The sequence below is a fragment of the Eretmochelys imbricata genome, chromosome 10 (assembly GCF_965152235.1).
Source record: "Eretmochelys imbricata isolate rEreImb1 chromosome 10, rEreImb1.hap1, whole genome shotgun sequence".
NCBI classification, from domain to species: domain Eukaryota; kingdom Metazoa; phylum Chordata; order Testudines; family Cheloniidae; genus Eretmochelys; species Eretmochelys imbricata.
In genome coordinates, this window is record NC_135581.1 from 16282818 (window position 1) to 16306591 (window position 23774).

Below are 23774 nucleotides of genomic sequence, written 5' to 3' on the forward strand. Positions count from 1 at the left end.
TGCAGGCAGTACTGACTTCTTTGGTGCAGAGCCCATAGAACCTCGGTCATGCTTCTTTGGTACTGATCAATGGGTACCTTGTGATTTAGATGAGTTCGAGGACTTCAATTTAGTGCTCTTGGCTTGGGATCTCCAATACTGCAGATCTCTTAGAGCTGTGTTTTTTCTGAGGAGATTTAGTACTCCTCTAGATAGAAGTCTTTCCTGCATCACTTGCAGGTCTGCCAGAGGCTGACAGAGCTCTGTAGTCGCTTAGAGGCTGCTATACCGGGGGCAGGCATTGGGCTCCGTAGTGGCATGACAACTAAAAATCTTGTCCGGCTCCTCAAGAAATAGGAAGATTGAAGAGACAGCTCTGGATTTTTTGTTCTATCTTTGTAACATTTGCTTTAGCTGTTTGGTTTTTATATGGCACTGAAAGGCGTTCCAGCCGTGACCCTTTTTGGCCATCTGTTTGGAGATCTCCTTGAAGAGTTTCTTATTGCTGTGGCTTGTCACAAGAGCTACTTGCACTGTTGATTGTCCTCAAATGGTGAGGAGATCAAGGACTAGATCATGGTTACAAGCAGCTGCTTGAGGAATGTTGTACAGCTTCTGGATAATATCACATTAATACTGATACATTTGAATCCAGCAGCAAATGAGCAAATTCTGGCCCTGGTCAAGTTTCTTAAACAGGAGAGGGGACATCTGGTCAATTTGACCCCAGAGCTGCGAAGGGTACACAGGTAAACAGGCAGGTGGATCACAGATGCCCACAAAGCAGTGGGATAGCAGGTGGAGGACTGCCAAAGTACTCCACAGCAGCATGGCGTCCACACAAACAGTCCACACTAACTCAATTTGCAACAAACTTTGTACACTTTGCAAGAGGACTGCAAAATTCACACCATACAGGGGGTTAGTGCGCTTTAAGCATTTGCATCATGTGTATGCAAGCTTTTTCAATCCATACTAACTCGAGTTCATATGAACTAAAACCCAAGTGTAGCCATGCCTAGAGATATGGTCTTTCCACTCCTCTAGGCAAGAGGGAATTAACATTCTCCCAGCCAACCACTGGACAGCTTTATATACCCCACCACAGAAACATCTGAGTTTGGACCTTCTTTGGAATTACTACATAAAAATATTTACAGAAATGTGCTACCCTGGTATTAAATTTGATACAATTTGGAGAAATAGCAAAGCTCAAGTGTCACAGTAGCTACATCTTGGTCTCCTCTCAGTCTCTGAGAGTGCGACCCTTCAGGTGTTAGGCCTCTTGCATTCACCTATTCTGGGGTGGAACCTCACACTTCCCCCATTCTTTAGACTGGCTCCTGAGATATAGTCCCTTGTGCACTAACTGATTACTCAGCAGGCCTGACTGGATTCGGCTACCTGCAAGACTTCCTTTCAAGAGCTGTGATTACAGTGCCACAAACCAACACTTTCAAAACAAAACAGTGTTTAATCTCAACACTACAAACAAAGCACAACAACAAAAGCAAACACAGCACAACAGTCTTTAAAACAACAAAAAGTCTACACGCATAAACTGTCTCACCTAAAGCTTAGATGTGCCTCACTTATCCAGACACTTCCACTTCTCAGAATTGGGGTTCAGTCTGTTTCCCCGAAATCCCTGTCTCTCTCAGAACTGTCCATTTATCAGTTCCAAAGCTCTTTGCCAGTCTATATCTCTTGAACCTGTTTGTCACCCTGCATCTCTTATGTACCCCATCGTGGGGGTCAGGATAGACTTTAAAGCCGTTGTTCTCTGCACTGCATTGATAAATGGCGTTTGTCTGCATTCCTGTCTATGTGCAGGTCAGCTCATGCCTCAACTATCATCCCCTGAAATCATATAGCAAGCAAGACAATAATAAAATAGATGGAACACATAATAGTCATAAAATATTACAGGCAGTTGCTACGTCCTTCACATCAAGTATTACATCAAGTCAACCTATGTAGTACAATACCTGTATTTCTTTTTCTGAAGCTGCCATATCATAGTTTCAGACAACTCAGTGGCATAGATTTCTTCAAAGTGAGGACTCATGACTTTAGTGACCTCTCCATCTCCAGCCCCTAAATCGAGAAGTCTGTGGGATTTCCACTCTGGGTTTATTTTGAGTAGTCTCTGAAATTGTTCTGGTGAAAATACAAACATTGAGCCTCTTCCCAGCAACCTGAAATGTAAAGATGGCAGTGTCTGATTTTGTGCAAACTTAAACAGGGAAGACTTTAAATTCTTGATGCTCCTATTGCACTCTGTAAATTATTTCAAACAAGTAACAGATAAGGTCCCTGCTCAAAGGAATTTGCAATCTAATTTAGACAAATGCAATACGCAGGCTGAAAGATCAAACAACAAATGCATGCAGATAGCATTGGTGTGGGCTTTACGAAGAAATCTGATGGGCAGAGGGAAGTCATTTGGTTCCTGGAAAGAGGGACGCAGTTCTAAGAGAAGGGAGTCATACAAAAAAGGGACAAAGCCAAGAGTGGGAAGAAGAGACAAAGCCCAAATCCTGCTCTTTGTACTTGCATGAGAGGACTCTCTGGCTTCAACAGGCAACTGACCTCATGTGAGCACAGCAAGTGGGATTTGGCCCTAAAGGACCCGATAAGAGGAAATAGGAGGTGAAAGCAGAGATGTAGGTAGGCACAAAGCATGAAGAATTATGTGGAAATGGAAAGGAAGCCCGTGAAGAAATGTGAAGAGCAGGCAGGGTAACATGTTTGGAATAGTGGGAGAGAAAAAGGATTATTTTTAGAACTGTATGATGTAGTGACTCAACTTCAGTGGTTGAGGCTGCTATATGAAGCTCCTATATGTGACAGAAAAGGATGTGGAATAGAAAATGAGCAATTCATTAAGGAATTGGCTGCAGGTGACAATTGGATTCTCTACAGATCACGTCAATGACATCTCCACCTGTGACTGTTTGAAGAGTATATATTGTAAGATTACAGCTGTTGTGACAGAAGTTCAGAGGATGAAAGAGTTAGGACAGCAGATGGGGAAGAAAGAATTGGTCAGTAACAGATGCAAGGGGGAATAAAGAATATTATTTCTGTCTACCTTGAGGTATGAAGTCAAACTTAGGAAAGACAATGACTAGTACAAATAGGCCATAGCAGTATAGAGATTTATGATCAAGAGCAAGGGCAGGGAAACTAAAGAGAATAAGCAGCAAAGATGATGTAACAGGATGATGGGTGAGAAAGAAGTCACCCAGGAAAGGTAGAATTTATTAGTAATGGATACACACTGAATTAAGTGAAATAGAAGAAACCATCAGTTAAATTTCTAGCACAGAGGCTAAGGGGGGGGGGGTGTTAAATATAGAGTACAGCCCATATAAGCAGAGCCCTCTTGCAATACATTTATATCAGTCTACACTGTATAATTGGCTCATGGCTATTGTTCCTAAAGTCACTGTGAGGTGTCATTCAAAGCACTAGAAAGCGTTCGAGAAAAAGAAAGATGGGGGAGAAAGGAAAAAGGGGAGACCAAAGGGACCTATATATAAAGCTACAAGTAACTAAGAACTCCACAGGAAAGCTCACATGAACATCTGGTTGGAAAATAAGGTGAAAGATAATTTTTCTAGCCGTAGTAACCAGACACTATTCTCAGATCATACTGTGTAGCCAAACAAGGGAAGTTTAAAAAAAAAGGTCAAGCATGTAGCTATAATAAAATGCATTCTCCACAAAGCATCAGACCTGAGGTGAACTTGGACATATGCCTGATTGTGGTGGAGTGGGGTGGGGAAGGGAAGAGATTGTAATAGTAAGGGAATTTTTGTATGGTCTGCAGAAATGAGGATACCAAATGAACAGCCTTCAGAATCTAGAATTTGGGTTCACTGTGTAATTTTATGTCCATCTGAAGCCAATCAAGGAAGAGACCAACAGAATAATATTGGCCAAGCTTGCCTGTTTAATAAGCTTCTCTTCACTCACTCTCTCTCTCTCCCCCCAGTCCTAGCCAAGATACCCACCAGTCAAGCTTGACATCTTGTTTGGGATGGGTTCCTTGACTGCCCAGAAACAAAATGATACACAAATAGATTTTATATTTTAAAGCACGTGTTCCCAAACTGGGGGTTGGGATCTCTGAGGGGGGTCATGAGGTTATTACATGGGGGGTTGCGAGCTGCCAGCCCCCGCCCCAAACCCTGCTTTGCCAACAGAATTTATAATGGTGTTAAATATATTAAAAAGTGTTTAATTTATAAAGGGGGGGGGTCGCATTCAGAGGGTTGCTATGTGAAAGGGGTCACAAGTACAAAAGTTTGAAAACCACTGTTTTAAGGGTTAGAAGATAGCATTGAATATTGTGCTGACCAATTTTACAAGCTTAAGTGTACCACAAAAGCTTTAATATAGCTTTAGGCCTCCAAGCATCCCATGTGGTGTATAAAATTAAATTATCAAAACATCACTTTTTCGGTTTGAATTTGTTTCATCATCAAGTTAGTTAATAAATGTTAAATAATAAAGTTGAAATCAAAATGAATTTAAACAAAATGTTTCAATTGACTAGATCTGAAGGTTTTTGCGTGGTGGTGTTTTTTTACACTATCAATTCATAAAAGTTTGAGATTTTTACTTTTGTCCCGATTCAGGAGAGGAAAATTATTTTAAATCTCAAAAATTCTCACGGGACAAAATTTTTTTCCCCACTGAGCCCTAGTGGACACCCAAAAAAACTGATTTCCAGAGTGGGGTTTGAGTCTAAGCCCATGGCCCTGTGGTAACTGTTCCACATTGTATTATGCACGAAATCTAGGCTAGGTTTCTGTATCTTGTCTCTTGCTCCATTCCCAGGAGAACTACAAAGGCAATGCACGCAGCCTTGAAAGGAAAGTGGAAGAAGAATTTTCAAATGCTCTGCAGCAATCTCACCAATAAATGCAGGAGCTATCCTCATGGGTTGTGCTGCAGAGATGGTTTCATACAACCATCTTCAATTAGAATAGTCACCACCACATATGCTCTCTAGAGATGGGAAGGTAAGTAAAAATAGTGGGGGGAAATAACTGTTGAAGCACGAGGAGGGCACCCCCACTCCATGGTAAATTTGCGAGGAAACGGAGAAAAAGTAGCCCTTACGTTCTAATTTAGAGTCCCATGATCTTCTTTTGCCAATTTTTTTTTTAAATAGGAGGTAGGATTCTTTATAATTTAAAAAGGTACAGGCTTTTCTGATCTGCTAGATATTTACATTTTTCTTTTATCACAGCCTAACTGAAATTAGTAAAATATCACTGAATACATAGATCAAATAATTTACATAAAGGTAGTTTAGATGCATTTGACAGAATGAAGAAAATGAAGCTAAGTGTATCTTGGAAAAGACCTGATTACTCTCTGCATGGCGGGGCATCAAGTGGCAGGACGGAGCACCTGGAAATCCAAATCCAGAGTTTTCTTATCCTATCTTCGTTTACAAAAAAACTGAACTAGTACCACCTTTTCACTTACCCATTGATAGATGTCCTAGACATAAACAGGCTAAAAACTGAGGACACGAAAGAGTGATAGAGCTGGATAAAGAGCCAGCCTGATTTCTCAATGCTGTTGTTTAAGAAGATCTGTGTTCCCTGGTCAAGGTAACTCTGGACAAAGATAGGTTGAAGAGATTCACACAACTGCTCTGTGTTGCACATGTACCACTACAGAGAAAGAAAGGAACAACATTTTAAAACTTAAGCAATAAAAAACAGTAGTTCAAAAAATAATGAAAATCATATATGACCAAAATCAAGCTGTTCTATAAATAACAGGAACTCTATAGACTAATAAATTCAAGATGAATTTAGGTTTGGATTGTAATCAAATGCAGGCAGACTAATCTTGAAGAAATAATACTTTAAAACTGCATTTTACATAGTACTCTGGACAGTTATTTCACAAAGTATCTTCTATAAAAACAGCTGAATGATTAGACTCCACTGGGTAACTTCCATTTTCTAACTCAATCACTCAGCCCTTCATGGGGCCTCCTACCAAACGGAATTCAGGAATACACCTGCAATGCCTTCCCTGGAAGGAAAATAAAGTATCTAATCTATATTGCAAGCCAATACCCTTCCTCTCTCCACTGACTCTATATGTTACCTTTGAACACTCCTTGCAAAATTGACAGTTTCCTGCTATTCTGGTACCAACAAGTTGGTCCACAAATCTTGCTAAATGACTATTGCTATGCTATACAGCTTCTTCCTGACATCACTATTAAAAACACTAAATAGATAGGTAAGTTTTGCCATGCAAAGCAAACATTAGCATCAGGTAAATGGCAGCACTATCCTTTCAGCCTGGTGGACAAATGAAATCTGGATAGGAGAGCTCCTCTCATCATGTGCTATTTAACAACAATCATTTCCACACAAACTGTATAAGACATTTCTAGTTGCAACCAGGGCATTGCTTCTCTGCTTCAGTGACATCTCTGACTGTATTCTCGATTTTTGCCTTCCACTATTAAATTAACAATCACTGATTTATTTCCCCACTACTTTTGCTCATTCTTCCATGCCATTAAATATTTATCACCTACACATCCACTGACTCTTTACACCTCACCATGCAATTCCATCCTTGCTAATCACTAGCTATTTTGTATTATTCTTCTTGTCCTCCATTCCTACTTGAGTCCTCCAATGCTGTCTTTGCTCTAAACCTTATTTCTCATACTTCCCTGTTAATAATTAAGATGAATGTAGCCAAAAAAATAAAGGCCTGCTAAACAGGTCATTTGCACAGTCTAGCCAGGACCTACTATGAGCAAAGTAGAACCATTAATAAAAGACCTCAAGACAGCAGTTGTTTAGAGGTAGTGCACCACCAAACCCAGGGAACCCTGGGTTTGAATGCTGAACTAAATCCAGCTTCTTGTGCCAGCAGGAACAGGCAGCGCTACAAGACAGTGCTCTCAGATGTGAAAGTGAACCTCATTTACTGATCACCACCACCACCACCACCTTCCAGCCAATTAGGATCAGCATTATGTCTAGAGAGAGCACAGTTCAGCCTGATCATGATTCCAGTTGCACAAGCCTAGGGAAAATGGGGAGATGGGAGTGACAGAGGAAGGGAGCAGCATCAGGGAGAGATTAAATAAAGGAGGCGTGCTTTTCAGTCTCTCCTGCTCAGCTTTATCCCAGCTCTTTCTTGGGCCCCAATTTCATGGCTCAACCCTGACTGCACAGAAGAACTCCATTCTACAAGAAAGAGGATTCAGTGGGCTGGAAGGGTAGTTATACCACTGGGAAGGACAAGATGGCACACATTTACAGTTTGCACAATCTACTAATGGAATGGCCAGATGTAGAGACTCAACCCCACAACCAAAATTTCCCAAGACTGGGAGAGCTATATAGAAATCCTGAAATTTATGAGAAACAAAATGAACATTTGGTGCAACTACAGCAGAAGTCTCTAAATCCATTTTCCCCTGGCAAACATAAAACTCTACTCTTCTATGGATACAGATCCAAGCTTGAAACTCTTGTCCTGGAGGTGACAACAATCAGGAATGCATTCTAAAAGCTCAAAAGGTTGCTCCTCCATAGCTTGCAGCACCACACTTAAATCCCACACCCCTTAATATGCAGATGTTGCAAACAATTTGCCAAACTCAGAACCTTTACAATACACGGCCACTAGGACAGATTGCTCTACGTATTTTGGTCTTGTTTACTTTGATCAGGGTGACCATCTTTACCTTCCTACTGTATTAAAATCAAGGCCTGGTGATAGCCCTTAATCTAGGAACTCTAAAACCTGTGGAATCGGTGACTTTAAGTATTATTCCCTGTGACCAAACCGCTCTTCTGCTAAACTTTCCATTCAGGATGTGCCTACAAATAGATCCAAGAATGAGCAGTTTTCAGATGGAATTTTGCTTTGGTCTCTCTTTTAAAGAAGTTAAAGTCTCTGGGGGTAAAGAGCCATTTTCCTGTTAAAAATTACTGCAAACCCTCAGCAAAGCCAATTACTGGTACGAAAATCTTTGTTAAGACCCTCAGAACTGCTGATACACCAAACTGTGATGAGGGAAATTTTAAGAACCTCCTGAGGCATCAACCAATCAGAATTTGTAGGCACATATTTGCCAGATCCAAAGAAGATATCAAAGAGTTTCCATCACAAAGCTAGCAAATTTAATCGTTCAGCCTTTTCATGATCAGGGTTTGCTTTAATACTCTATTTGGGATGGGGGACAAAAAAAAAAAAGAGCACAGTATAACCCCAAGAATGTCCAGAATTAGTTCTGCTGTTCTTATCCATTATGAGCTAAATTTGAGAATGATGCAAGTCTTTCTTGCACCTACATCTACCAATTTACCAACATGTCTAAACTGATGTAATTTGCAAACTGAGGAGCTGGAATAAAGTGTAATTCACACCCTCTTACTAGTGATTTTCTTACTTCATTGTTCTCTTTTGGCCTTTCAGCACGGACGCTGCAGCCTTTTTACACATGAAAATTAATCTGGAATAAGAAAGGGTGTGAATTAAAAGTGGATTAATTATTCATTCCTCATTAACTAATGTGTGGATGCTCTTATACCAGAGTAAGAGTCTTTTTCCAAATTAGTTCAACTCACGTCCAAAGTGGATTAAACTAATTTGGAATAGGGCACTAATTCTGGAATAAGAGAATCCACACATCTCATTAATCAGGAGTACCTAATCAGAAACAGCAAACCCTGAAAACCTCCAAATGTAGATAAGCTTTTAGATTCAACTGCCCAAGTCCAAAAGTAATGTGAAAGGGGAATGCAAGTTTCATGGTAAGGTGATACAACGATAAGGTCCAAATCCTGAAATAACAATCGACAAGAGTGCAGATTTGTGCCAATGTGGTCCCCTGCAGAAGTCAACATGGCTCTGTGCAGATCTGGCTACAGGAGTGAGGCCTAAGCAAGCAAGCCAGAATTTTACGTTAGTATAAGAGACATGGGAGTAAATTACGCAAACTGAGATTCCCTGTTATCGCTCTGAATTTGCTCTGATGTTATATTGTTGATTGGCTTCTTTATTAAATTCCTTAGTGGGGGAGATTGATGGAAATATGACATGACAGAGACGATGTCTCTCAATAACATGGGTCATGAAGGTAAAATGAAGGAAACTTACTAGCAGCAGATGGCCTGTAATTAGTCCTACCAGTTTTTATTCAAAGTACAGGTCTACGTCTTTCAAAAGGGACAGTGACAATGACTCAGATATTTTGTGTGCGTGTGGAATAATTTCTGCTGATTTAATTTAATCATCAAAGTTGAGGATACTTTTCCCATCTTGTGCATCATCAAGATTGTTTACTAAGGGCACATCTACACTTGCAAAGTTACAGTGCCAGCAGTTACAGCGCCGAAGGAAAACCGCTGTTGTGTGTTCACACTGACAGCTGCCTGCGCAATGGCGTGTTCACACTTGTGGCGCTATTCTGAGTGGTGCACTCTGGGCAGCTATCCCACAGAGCACCTCCTTCTCTTTTGCCGCTAAGACTTGTGGGAAGGCGGAAGAGGCCACAGGGCATCCTGGGTACTGTCCCAATGCCCCGTGATGCATTGCTTCGCATCCCAGCAATCCCTGTGCTTCCTTCCACATTTGGCGCCATCTTTCAACGGTTTGTGTACTGTGCGCTCTGCCCTGCCTCTTTCGGGCTGCAGGAATGGATCCCGAGCTGTTGACCAATATGCTGCTCGCACTGACCAACACATCACAAGTGGCAGTGGAGTTATTCCTTAAACTACAAAGGCAAGAGGAGTGTGACATTGATCTCGCCACGCATACTAGCTACAACATGAGATTGCTTGTGGCATTCACAGAGGTGCTGACCACAGTGGAATGCTGCTCTTGGGCTCGGAAAACAAGCACTGAGTGGTGGGATCACATTGTGATGCATGTCTGGGATGACGAGCAGCGGCTGCAGAACTTTCGCATGAGGAAAGCCACATTCATGGGACAGTGCGATGAGCTCGCCTCAGCCCTGTGGCGCAAGGACATGAGAACGATAGGTGCCCTGTCGCTGGAGAAGTGTGTGACAATTGCACTGTGGAAGCTGGCTACTCCAGACTGCTACCAATCAGTCGCTAACCAGTTCGGAGTGGGAAAGTCGACTGTTGGAGTCGTGTTGACGGCAGCGTGCAGGGCCATTAATCGCATCCTGCTCTGAAAGACCGTGACTCTGGGCAACGTACATGACATTGTGGATGGTTTTGCACAAATGGGCTTCCCTAACTGCGGATGAGTGATTGATGGCATGCACATTCCAATTCTGGCACCAGACCACCTAGCCACCAAGTATATTAATCACAAGGGGTATTTCTCAATGGTTCTCCAGGAGCTTGTGGATCACCGTGGGTGTTTCACAGACATTAACACAGGCTGGTCTGGAAAGGTGCATGATGCAAGCATCTTTCAGAACACTGGCCTGTTCAAGAAGCTGCAAGCAGGAACTTTCTTCCCTGACCAGAAGATCATGGTAGGGGAAGTCAAAATGCCCACTGCGATCCTAGCAGATCCTGCCTACCCCTTAATGCCATGTCTCATGAAGTCATACACAGGGCGACTTGACAGCAGCAAGGAGCAGCTCAACAACAGGCTGAGCAAGTGCTGAATGACTATGGAGTGTGCATTTGGCCGTTTAAAAGCCCGCTGGTGATGCCTGTATGAGAAGCTGGACATGGCACATGACAATATTCCTATGCTTATGCTCCATAATATTTGTGAAGAGAAGGGTGAAAGCTTCACTCAGGGCTGGACTGCAGATGCTCAGTGCCTGGAGGCTGAGTTTGAACAGCCAGAGACCAGCCTTATTAGAGGGGCACAGTGCGGGGCCATAAGGATGAGGGATGCTTTGAGGCTGCAATTTGAAGCTGAAAGCCACTAATGTTTGTTGCTGTGCTCTGGATTGCAGTGCTTGTAATGCTAGGAGGCGATTGGTGCACTTGATGCAAGAAGGGGCCTTAACATAATTGTATGTTGCTTTGCAATGCTTTTTGCTTTCACTTAATAGAATACAGATTGCTTTCAAACAAACACAATTCCTTCATTGAACAACAATAACCAGAGGAGAGAGTCAAATGAAAAAAAATCATCAGCAGGGAGGAGGATGGGGGAAGGGAAGGTCTCTAGAGGAGGAGGGGTCCCGGGACGGCTACAGATCTGTGTATGTCCAGGGATCATACCCAACCTTCTCCTTTGGAGTACGATGCAGCAGGTGCTGTACTTCAGCATGGCCAAACTGCAGAGGGATGGGTGTTGAGTGCCGTGGGAGTCCACACTGCTGGATTATGAGGAGGGAGGAGTGGAATGCTGCGGGTAGAGAGTAGAGCCGGGAGGTTGATAAGAGTGTGTTGGCCATGGGGGTGGGGTGGGGGGGGAAGAGGAGAGAGAGGAAGAGGAGTTTTGCGACAGTAGCTGCAGGGGAGGGCGGGTGAAGAGCTGCTTGGTTTGAAGAGCTAGTATGGCCTGGAGCATGTCTGCTTGGCGCTTCATAACTGTTAAGAGTTGCTGCGTGGCTTCTTTCTGGTGTGCCACGTTCTCCTTTCGGTCTCTCTTCTCGCTGTCCTGCCACTCTGTCAATTCCTTTTTCTTGGTGGCAGAGTGCATCATAACCTCACGCATAAAGTACTCCTTAGTTCTTCTTGGACACTTTCTAATTCTGTGCAGCTGTTCTGCCACCGATAACAAAGAGGGAGGCTGTGCTCCCAATGTCATCTCTGTGAAGTTTAAATGCAACATTTTACAGAAACAGTATTGTTTGCAACACAGACAAAGATGGTTTCAGTGCTTTAAAACACAGCCAGTACTCACACACCTGTCACTAACTGGCTGACCCCAGGCAAGCATACATGAGCCACAAGACCCCCAAATAGTGAGTAGCTGCAGGGGCAGGGTAAATCACTGTTCCCGGACCCTGCTGTACACTGGGCACATGGCTCTTGAGCACTTGGGGAGAGCCAGCACCGTAGGGGGGACTTGATAGTCATTCCTGTCCCCACACTTTCCACAGGAGGTGATCATTATGGAAGATATCTCGCTGCTGAGGTAGAGCAGGGAATCAAGGGAGGGTCTTCTCCAAGCCTGTGGCTTCTGCCCTGGCGCCTATGTGGCTAGCTGTGTGCAGCAATGGTTCCCCCACCCATCACGGCAAAGTAGCGCAGGAAAGTTATCGTTAATGGAGCAAGAAACAAAGCAGCTCTGCTGAGGAACCTGTGGCAACGGATTGCCTAGTATTTCCACAAGAATTTCCTGGAGATCTCTGAGGGAGATTCCTGTGATGTGAGAGAGTGTATCAACAGCTTGTTCCACCGCTCAGACTAGACATGAGGTGGGAGACAAGCCTGCTTCCTGCAACTCTCCTGCTCCGAACAATCTGCTTCAACAGTTCCCGAAATCAGATCCACTTACCAGAGGCATCCTCTCCTGTTTGCACTTCACCAAGATCTGACTGCTGTGACCGGCTAGGCTCCTCCGGGGTAGAAAAGAGCTCCTGACTGCATGCATCTCTGGCCTCCGAGTCATCCTCTGCTTCTGGGTCCCCCTCCCCCTCTTCGTCCAAAATTGCCTCCTCCTGGCTCGGTCCACTCTTGACTGGCACGCAAGCCAACGAAGTATCCAGAGGGTCCTTTGCAGTGGAGGTGAAGTCACCACTGAGTATTGCGTCCAGCTTTTGTAGAACCAGCAGCTCGTGGGCACAGCATTGGAATGGCTGTTTGCCTCCCGCACCTTGTGGTAGGCGTTCCGCAGCTCCTTCGCTTTGACCCTGCACTGCAGTGTGTCCTGGTCATGGCCCCTTTCTATAATGCATCTAGAAATCTGTCCATAGGTATCATAATTCCAATGGCTGGAGTGCAGCTGGGACCGCACTGCCTCCTCTCTCCAAATACCAATGAGGCCCAGCAGGTTGGCATTGCTCCAAGCAGGAGATCGCCTGGTCCATGAAGCAGACGTGGTCACCTGGAAAGATGTGCTGAGACCACTGCACGCATCACTGAGCAAACAGGAAGGGGACTTTCAAATTTGCAAAGGAATGGGGAGCTGATGGTTGGTCACCTGAGGACAGGGCAGTAGAGTTCAAACCGATGGCCAGAGAGGTGAGAACAGGCATTGTGGGACACCTCCCAGAGGCTAATCGCAGTGCTGTAATCACCAGTGTCTACATTGGCACCGCAGCACTGTAGCCCCAGTGCAGAAAGTTCTACGCCTCTCATCGGGGTGGTTTTTTTTAAGAGCACTGCATCTGTGCAGTTTCTGCGCACTAAGTGGCTTGGCAGTGTGTACACTTTGGGAGTTACAGCGCTCAAAGCTGCATTACTGTGCACAAACTTGCCAGTGTAGACAGGGCCTAAGTTCCAATCATTTACATCAGTGCCGCACCACTGAAAAAAAAGGGATTGCTCTGGTGTCACTGAAGGCCTCATTTGAAGACAGTGTAGTTGCAGAGATGTAGAAAGGTAATTTGGCATGCAGAATCTTTACTACTGTTGCTAATGCATCAGAAGGAAAGAACCTAGCTTGATTTTCAGAGTTCAGACTGAATCTGCAGGAACCAGCAATTAGAAAAGGCATCTTTTTATTTGTTAACTGAGCAAATTTGATATGGAAACCACTGAGAAACAAACACTATACCATTTTTATAAGCAAAAACACACTGTAATATCACTGCACATATTTATGTTTTGCTTACTAGCTCTGCTGTGGTGAAATTATAGGATACTGATATGCACTGTCTATACTAAAAATATAACCATGTTGGGAGATATAACAACACAATTAAAGGGGGATTGCAAATTACAGTGTAGAAGGGACTTTTTATGTTATCATGGTGCCTAAGAGCTCTAGTCATGGACCAGGACCCCACTGTATTAGGCGCTGTACAAACAGAACCAAGAGACAGTTCCTGCCACAAAGATCTTACAAACCATGCCCCAAAGTCTGCTAAAGCCTTGAATTATCCAAATTGCAACTGAACTGTGTCAGGGCTGCCATGTTGCAACAGAATTCCATAATGTGATTCTATTTGTAGTGTAGATGGGGCCTTGCAAGGCTCTCATTTAAAAGCTGAAATGGGTAGTGTAAATAGGGTCTTACAAAAAACCTGCACAGCAGCACAAATTGATGATGATTAGGCAAGTGGCCAGCTGGGAGAGCCGACACTGATACGTTTATTTTAAAACAAAACAAAAAACAAACACAAACTGTCCTAACACCTAAAATTGTGCAGGTAGCAATGCTATGCAAAAACACATACATATCCTGTCCCACCTCACCATTTGTTCGTTACATTAACTTGCTGAGAGAGGAACTGTCTCTTAATGTATATTTGCACAGTGTTTAACACAATGAGACTTCTAGGTACTACTGTAATACAAATAATGATACAGGATTTATGTTTCAATATCCTGCTGGCTCACAATAACAGTGCCAGCAAGCAGAGGGGAGCAGACAGCTGCAACAAGGCAAATAGTCCAGCTTCTCAAGTAGTGACTCCATCAAAACAAAGACCCAGAGAAAAGAGGTGTTTTAGGGTCTTTCCACACAGAAGCGAATTCTACACTAGCTTCAGAACGTTTCATAAGCTAGGTACAGTTCTAGTAAAATCATGTTTCAAATAGCTCTTTCAAATATGTTTGCAGGTAGCATGGTTTGAAGCTTCAATTCTTATCTACACTAAGCTTTTTTTCTTAAAGTTTTCTGCTGTTGATACCACCATTGTAGCTCCAGCAGTGGTAGAAACAGTGAGAGCTCGATTGTGGAGAAATTGTTGGAAGCCAAGAGCTTTTTAACTCCTACCCTGAACAAATTAGAGGACAGTGATTAAAACAATCAGCGGCTGATCTACTCTAGCACTTTGGTGGTAACAACATGGAAAATTGTAACCAACTGTAAAGAAGGAAAGCCTCATTCTACAGGTTTTTTTTTGCAAAATTATCTGCTTGTATTATTTTTGCCTTTCTCCTATCTATAGAAATGTTAGTTTGGGCCATCAAGTTAGACGATGGAGAGATCTAGTATATCACAGACATATTACTGCACATCATAGAATACAACATGGTAGGTCCTTCTTGTAAGCTTAAAGCCTTGTAGCATTATTCTAAAGAAAAAGGATAGAAGAAGAGACCATGCGAAGTATGGTGCAATAAAATCCATAACTCTCCATTTCAACCAGCTCCTTAAAGGGATCAATCATGGACAGCTTCACAGGATATGAATGCAGCTGACAGTAAACTTTAATATCTATTAATGTAAAGGTCTTAGCAGAGCTGCTACCTTGAAAAATTATCTAACATTTGAACCCAAAAATTCAGAGGTAAAACCAAAGCATATCATCATCAGCTTACAATACAGAACCACTGCAGTTCAAATTACCTTTGATCTGTAGGGGAGCAATAAAACATCAGAAACCAACAATTTGGCTATTTTGTATGGAAAAAAAAGTCCAAGTTCCTTATTCCATCCAACTAAGAAGATATTTCAATACTAGAAGACAACACTGTACACCATTATGCAAGTTTCTAACAAAGCTCTGAAAAAAACAACTGAAAGTTGTTGTTTTTAACTGCTTGCACATGAGCAGAAATGTTAGCTGAGTTCCAGCCTGGATCAAGTTTTTCCAAATGATTTATAAACAACTGAAAAATAAGGGTTTGTAATGGAACAATAAAAAACCAGTAACTATAATTACCAAAAGAAACTTTCAAAACTCTCTATTACTATTATTGCCAGAACTTGTTAACAACAAAAACAAAACCTGACTGGTGAGTTAACTACTTTACATAAGAATGAAAAGCCAAACAGTATAATTTAAATGTAAGGCCATGTCTACACTAGCACTTATGTCAGCTAAACTTTTGTCATTCAGAGGTACACCGCTGAGCAATGTAAGTTTTGCCAACATAAGCACTCATGCGCACAGTGCTATGTCGGCAGGAGACACTCTCCCACCGACATAGCGATCGCTGCTCATTGAGATGGTTTTATTGTGTCAATGGGAGAGCGCTCTCTTGTCAGCATCACACAGCTACACTACTGCTTGTACAGCAGCACAGCTGTATCAGTACAGCTGTAAGCTTGTAAGTGTAGACATGGCCTTAGATAGTTCTTAGGACCCCATCATACTGATTCACGCAAAAAGCCCCATGGAAATCAGTCAGCTTTTATTCATCATAATTTCTTTAGGAGGCTTACTAAACATTCAATAAATCCATGCTAAATCCTAAAACCCAGACCAAAAGTTAGAGATGGAAAAGACCCATTAGTTCATTCAATTCATCTATCTGCAAATGACAAATTGTTCCCTATCGCACATGTTCTTGATCTATTGTTGTTTCCAGATTAGTTTTAAACATCTCAAATTACAGAGCTTCCAAAGTCTCCTTTGTTCCACCGTGAGGAAGTTTCCTTTGACACTTAGCCTATATTTTATCCCTCAGTCTCATCCAATCACTCAGACTAGTTATACACTCATGAGTCACACGAAGACCCTGATCCTGCAAAATCTTTGTGTCCACCTCAGTGCAAAGGCATTGATCCTTCAAGTCCAAAGTAATTAATCTCCCTCCTCTGTGTTTGTACCCTTCAAGTATTTATAGACTATATTTCCCCCAATAAAACAAGATATGTATATTATACTCAGTTTTTCCTCTGTAAGTCAATTCCTTCAGTATCATGATAATTTATATTTCTCTTTCTTGAACTCCCTCCAGGTTTTCAGTATATTCCAGGTGCAGTCATATCACATTAGAGCTGGACTGAAAAGGTATAGTCCCTTCTTCCTCCATGAAATGACCAATACACATGCCTATGCAGCCCAAAAACTGAATTAAGTTTTCATTGTAGTCATATCATATTGCAAACTCATATCTAGCTTGTTGTCCACCATCAATCCAAGTGTCTCTAAACTTTGTTGCTGCCCAGTTTCTCACTCATTATATTTCAGATTATTTCCCCCCAGTTATATTAGTTTTCATTTCTTGGTCTTCCTATTTGTAACCCCACCAAATTTAACACCATCTTCAACTGTCATTAAGGTTCTGTTTACTCCCTTATCTAGATCATCAAGAATTGAAATAAAGATCCTAACATGAATCACAACCATGAATCACAAAAGTGCAGGACTGGAAGGGACCTCGAGAAGTTATCAAGTCCAGCCTCTAGCATGGAGGTAGGACCTCAGGAATCCTTTTTAGACACCTTTCTGCAACTTGAAACTTTATTTATTGTTACTATTTATTTTCAACCTTTGAGCTAATCTTCAATCCATATGTTGCTATCCTAGATTATTTTAATTAACATTTACAACTGTATTGAAGTGCGCTGTACAATTTAGTAAAATCCACATATATTGCACTAACATTTTTCCTCTCTATGCTGCTTTTCTCAACTTATATACAGTACTAAAATTTCCTAAATATCTTTTACACAGAGAACAAACACAAACTTTCTAATCAATAAGAATCAGCTATCCACTCCCTTTGTTTCACGCAAGCAGACATTTGCCTGGACTCTCTGCTCTGGGTCCTTCTCACTACACTCCACAAGCGTCTTACTCCTTGTACTCTGTGCCCCACAGATCCTACCCTCGTGCACTTCCCTGTGCTCAGTGCCCCCATCCCCGTTATACTCTGTGCCCTCCCATATGCACCCACCGCTCCCTCCTCCACTAGTGCTCTCACACCCATCTAGCCCTGTTCCCTGGGGGTGGGCAGCTTCTAAGGGGCTGGATGGGGGCAAGAGTCCCCGTGCATGGTGCTCTCAGCAGAGTCCCCCCCGACCCCGTTCCTTGGGGGAGGGGTGCTGCCTCTCGGGGGCCGGATGGGGGCGGGGAACCCCTGCCCCTGAGGGGGAGAGGTTCTGCCTCTCGGGGGTCGGATGGGGGCGGGGAGTCCCCTGCCCCGGTGGGTGGCGGCGGGGGGGGGGGGAAGCTGCTGCCTCTCGGGGCTGTACCTGGTGGTTCTCCTTGGTGCCCAGGGCTGGCTGGCTGTGGCTGCCCATCATATTCATGTAGAGGGACCTGGATAAAGGGCTCCTCAGGTACCTGGCAGGGCCAGACCACATCCTCCTCCTCAGCACCCACAGGGACAGGGTGTAGCAGCCCAGCCAGGCCAGGCACAGTCTCATCGGGGGAAGGTGCGCGGAGTCACCCCCTCCCGCAGCCACCGCCTCCTCTCTCCATAGTGGCGGCGGTAGCGGCGGCAGCACAGATCTCGCCCAGCCCAGCCAGCTCCCGTTCAGGGCCCGCACACACTGAGAGTGGAACTCAGAAAGCGGGGACAGCGGAACCGGCCGGACCGCATTACCGGGACACGCCGGGGCCTGGCACGAACCAGCCCCCTCCCTGCCTCTGGACCAATCACAGCGCGGCGTGGGCGCACGGCGGGGCGCGGCTTTCAAACCAGAGCGGAGCACAATGGGGCGGTGACTCCCCCCCCCTTCTTTCCGGTGGGAAGGGCTGCGAACTCCCCCCTTCAGAGACCCACCCCTCCCCCAGAGGGCACATGGCACTCCCCTACCGCCCCTCCCTCGGGGCATGTGCCACGCCAGGCAGACAGACCGACTGCCCCTCCCAGCAGACAGAGGGCATGTGTCTCCACCCCACTCGGAAAGGGGGCATGGGTCACTCGCCCGCAGACAGATCCGCTTCGCTGTCCACTCCCTTTCCCCGCTCAAAGGCCATCTCCCCCGAACAGGTGGGAGCATGTGCCACTCACATCCAGGCAGACCCACTGCTAAAGGGCATAAGTCACTCACCGACAGGCTCAGACAGATCAACTACCCTTCCTTTCTCCTCCTTCCCCCCCCCCCCCCCCGAAACATAATAACAGCCACACTGGGTCAGACCAAAGGTCCATCCAGCCCAGTATCCTGTCTGCCGACAGTGGCCAATGCCAGGTGCTCCAGAGGGAATGCACCTAACAGGTAATGATCAAGTGCTCTCTCTCTTGACATCCATCTCCACCCTCTGACAAATAGAGGCTAGGGCCACCATTCTTTACCCATTCTGGCTAATAGCCATTAATGGACTTAACCTCCATGAATTTATCCAGTTCTCTTTTAAGCCCTTTTATAGTCCTAGCCTTCACAACCTTCTCAGGCAAGGAGTTCCACAGGTTGACTGTGCACTGAGTGAAGAAGAACTTCCTTTTATTTGTTTTAAACCTGCTACCCATTAATTTCATTTGGTGGCTCCTAGGTCTTAAATTATGGGAACAAGTAAATAAAGTGACATCTCTCTCCCCCACACAGACAGATGGGGGCATATCCCCCATGATCACTTGTTATGGAGCGTGGTGGCAGCTGCTGTGTGTATGTGTTTTTGTACACTTAAACCTACTCCCTCTACTTCCTTCACAGAGACCCATCCGTCCCTCCTACCCCACAGGCACAGGGGTGCTTCCCGAACCCAAGCAACACATTGCCCATTTCGCCCAAATGAGATGAGAATCATAGAAGATTAGGGTTGCAAGGGACCTCAGGAGGTACCTAGTACAACCTCCTGCTCAAAGCTGGACCAACCCCAACTAAACGTCTAAGGATGGAGATTCCACTACCTCCCTAGGTAACCCATGAGTGTGTTGTATAGAGCTTTCCACATACACAGTTACGGCCCTGCCCCCTCCTTTGAGCAGGAAAGCAAGACATCATCCCCTTCCATCTTTTCATACATATCCCTGTTGCCATCAACATCTTTAATGCCTACACAGAGCAGACTCAATTCTTAAAGTAGCATTGAAAAGCAGATAATAAAAAGAACGAGGAGTACTTGTGGCACCTTAGTCTCTAAGGTGCCACAAGTACTCCTCGTTCTTTTTGCTGAGACAGACTAATGTAGCTACCACTCTGAAACCTGTCACAGATAATAATATGGACCTGAACTTTATCTCAGAATTACAAAACTGTTAAGTCAGCCCTGCCAAGTTTTTGAACCTATGATGCCAGTGAGTTCAAGACTTAATCCGTAGACCTTCCAGCTTTATGGTTCTAAACTTATTTTTAACAAAATATGTTTACAACTGTACAACAGCTCTCTTGGTTTCCCTAACTTGTCCACTGTTGGTGACAGCGCTTTCTCTGCATCTCCAACCATCTAGAACAGCCTTCCTGTTCTGCTCTGCCTCATCAGCTATTTTACAATCTGATCTTAAGGTATCTTTAATCTTTTGTCTATGCTTCTTATTTCTCTCAGTTATTAGTTTTGTAACTGAACACTGTAATTTAACCATATCATACCTTTACAACAATTTTTCTATAGTTTAACATATACAATCTGTGGAGTTGTGAATTTTATTTCTGAAAATACTTATGGGGCAATGTGTATATGAAATGTGCTACACTTGGTGGAAAGTTGTACTGTATAATGTCTTACCGACAGATCCCAAAGAGCTTTATAAACGAACCACACACAGAATCACTTTACCTAGTAGGACCACTAGGGGGGAATGCAGCAGATATTTAACAGCATGCAGCAATGCTGCATAACTGACTGTTGTAACCAGTTGGTCTTTGGCTTTCTTGATACCACCTTGCTCCAATCTATTCCGATTTTGCTATCAAACTCATTTTCCTCACTAATCACACTGATCACATGGCTCCCTTCACTGGCTCTGCATTCCCTTCCACATCACCCCTCTCCTATTTATCCATGCCAGCTCTGCCAGTTTTATCTCCCTTCAAACCGCCTTTGTTCCTTTCTCCCATGCCTGTAACCTAGCTTGTTCCTTCTTGGCTCTTTCTGGTCATAGTTGTGGCTGCTGTTCAGTATACCCTGCTTCTACTTGATAGCATGGGTTTATTTAATCACCATCCCACAGCTAACACTAGTGTTGTTTCAGGGGTATCCAAGGAAATGGCACCAGACCACATTGCCAAAAACCTACGCATTTTAACTTCGCCAGAGTCCTTACACAGCAGTGCCTGCCTCACCTAGAGCCTGCAACCATCAAGTCCATCCTGCCAAAAGAATGCTTTGTTCAGTTTCCATTCTCCTGCCTCTCTTAAACTAACCCCACCTACTGAGGGATGGAAAGGCCATCATGAAGTCATAGTAGGTTCCTCAGGAGGTTCTTCAGGTTATAACAATTTCAATACATTTATTGGCTTGACAACGTACTCACTACAAGTGTTGCCAACAGGTATCTGTCTATAAAGAGATAAGGAGTACTTGTGGCACCTTAGAGACGAACAAATTTATCTGAGCATAAGCTTTCGTGAGCTCCAGCTCACTTCATCGGATACATGCAGTGGAAAATACTGCATGCATCCGATGAAATGAGCTGTAGCTCATGAAAGCTTATGCTCAAATAAATTTGTTCGTCTCTAAGGTGTCACAAGTAATCCTTTTCTTTTTGCAAATACAGACTAACACGGCTGCTACTCTGGAACCTGTCTATAAAGAGGTTCACATTAATGATGATGTCTTATTTAGTCGACCTTGAATTGTTGTCCATTTCTGATTTGGTAGAAAGCCATCACTTGTTGGGATGTTACTTCAGGCTATTAGAAAATAATACTTTTTTTGTATTCCCCATAGAAGTTTGTCCAATAAAATATATTACCTCATCCACCGTGTGCTTCAATATTCTACCCAGGCAATCAGAGCATCAGGGGATAGCTCAGGACTATACCAAGAGTGACAATATATAAGTAATGACAGGTTTTAGAGTAACAGCCGTGTTAGTCTGTATTCGCAAAAAGAAAAGGAGTACTTGTGGCATCTTAGAGACTAACCAATTTATTTGAGCATAAGCTTTCGTGAGCTACAGCTCACTTCATCGGATGCATACTGTGGAAAGTGTAGAAGATCTTTTATAAGCACAAAGCATGAAAAAATACCTCCCCCCACCCCACTCTCCTGCTGGCAATAGCTTATCTAAAGTGACCACTCTCCTTATAATGTGTATGATAATCAAGGTGGGCCATTTCCAGCACAAATCCAGGGTTTAACAAGAATGTCTGAGGAGGGGGGGCGTTAGGAAAAAACAAGGGGAAATAGGTTACCTTGCATAATGACTTAGCCACTCCCAGTCTCTATTCAAGCCTAAGTTAATTGTATCCCCAACACCGCTTTCTACAAGCCATTACCCTCTGATCCCACTGAGAATTACCAAAAGAAACTACAGCATTTGCTCAAGAAACTCCCTGAAAAAGCACAAGATCAAATCCGCACAGACACACCCCTGGAACCCCAACCTGGGATATTCTATCTACTACCCAAGATCTATAAACCTGGAAATCCTGGGCGCCCCATCATCTCAGGCATTGGCACCCTGACAGCAGGATTGTCTGGCTATGTAGACTCCCTCCTCAGGCCCTATGCTACCAGCACTCCCAGCTACCTTCGAGACACCACTGACTTCCTGAGGAAACTACAATCCATCGGTGATCTTCCTGATAACACCATCCTGGCCACTATGGATGTAGAAGCCCTCTACACCAACATTCCACACAAAGATGGACTACAAGCCATCAAGAACACTATCCCCGATAATGTCACGGCTAACCTGGTGGCTGAACTTTGTGACTTTGTCCTTACCCATAACTATTTTACATTTGGGGACAATGTATACCTTCAGATCAGCGGCACTGCTATGGTACCCGCATGGCCCCACAGTATGCCAACATTTTTTGGCTGACTTAGAACAATGCTTCCTCAGCTCTCGTCCTCTAATGCCCCTACTCTATTTGCGCTATATTGATGACATCTTCATCATCTGGACCCATGGAAAAGAAGCCCTTGAGGAATTCCACCATGATTTCAACAATTTCCATCCCACCATCAACCTCAGCCTGGTCCAGTCCACACAAGAGATCCACTTCCTGGACATTACAGTGCTAATAAACGATGGTCACATAAACACCACCCTATACCGGAAACCTACTGACCGCTATTCCTACCTACATGCCTCCAGCTTTCACCCCGACCACACCACACGATCTATTGTCTACAGCCAAGCTCTGCGATACAACCGCATTTGCTCCAACCCCTCAGACAGAGACAAACACCTACAAGATCTCCATCAACTACAATACCCACCTGCGGAAGTGAAGAAATAGACTGATAGAGCCAGAAGAGTTCCCAGAAGTCACCTACTACAGGACAGGCCTAACAAAGAAAATAACAGAACGCCACTAGCCGTCACCTTCAGCCCCCAACTAAAACCCCTCCAACGCATTATTAAGGATCTACAACCTATCCTGAAGGATGACCCAACACTCTCACAAATCCTGGGAGACAGGCCAGTCCTTGCCTACAGACAGCCCCCCAACCTGAAGCAAATGCTCACCAGCAACCACATACCACACAACAGAACCACTAACCCAGGAACCTATCCTTGCAACAAAGCCCATTGCCAACTGTGCCCACATATCTATTCAGGGGACACCATCACAGGGCCTAATAACATCAGCCACACTATCAGAGGCTCGTTCACCTGCACATTCACTAATGTGATATATGCCATCATGTGCCAGCAATGCCCCTCTGCCATGTACATTGGTCAAACTGGACAGTCTCTACGTAAAAGAATAAATGGACACAAATCAGATGTCAAGAATTATAACATTCATAAACCAGTCAGAGAACACTTCAATCTCTCTGGTCACGCGATTACAAACATGAAAGTTGCAATTCTTCAACAAAAAAACTTCAAATCCAGACTCCAGCGAGAAACTGTTGAATTGGAATTCATTTGCAAATTGGATACAATTAACTTAGGCTTGAATAGAGACTGGGAGTGGCTAAGTCATTATGCAAG

The 23774-nt window shown here is 43.9% G+C and overlaps 1 protein-coding gene across 3 annotated transcripts in view; it reads right to left on the reverse strand.

The window, feature by feature from the left end:
- METTL9 (methyltransferase 9, His-X-His N1(pi)-histidine) overlaps nucleotides 1–18284 on the reverse strand; it is a 39953-nt gene extending 21669 nt beyond the window's left edge. For 2 of the 3 annotated variants that reach the window (XM_077828483.1, XM_077828482.1), the window contains exons 1-3: nucleotides 17968–18284; nucleotides 5485–5675; nucleotides 1968–2177 (exon numbers count right to left, since the gene is read on the reverse strand). In XM_077828483.1, coding sequence (XP_077684609.1) covers nucleotides 1968–2177; nucleotides 5485–5675; nucleotides 17968–18141 — 575 coding nt within the window. In that variant the 5' untranslated portion in view covers nucleotides 18142–18284. The remainder of the gene's footprint in view (nucleotides 1–1967; nucleotides 2178–5484; nucleotides 5676–17967) is intronic. The other variant, XM_077828485.1, reaches the window with a different exon arrangement.
- Between the last annotated feature and the right edge of the window lie 5490 nt (nucleotides 18285–23774).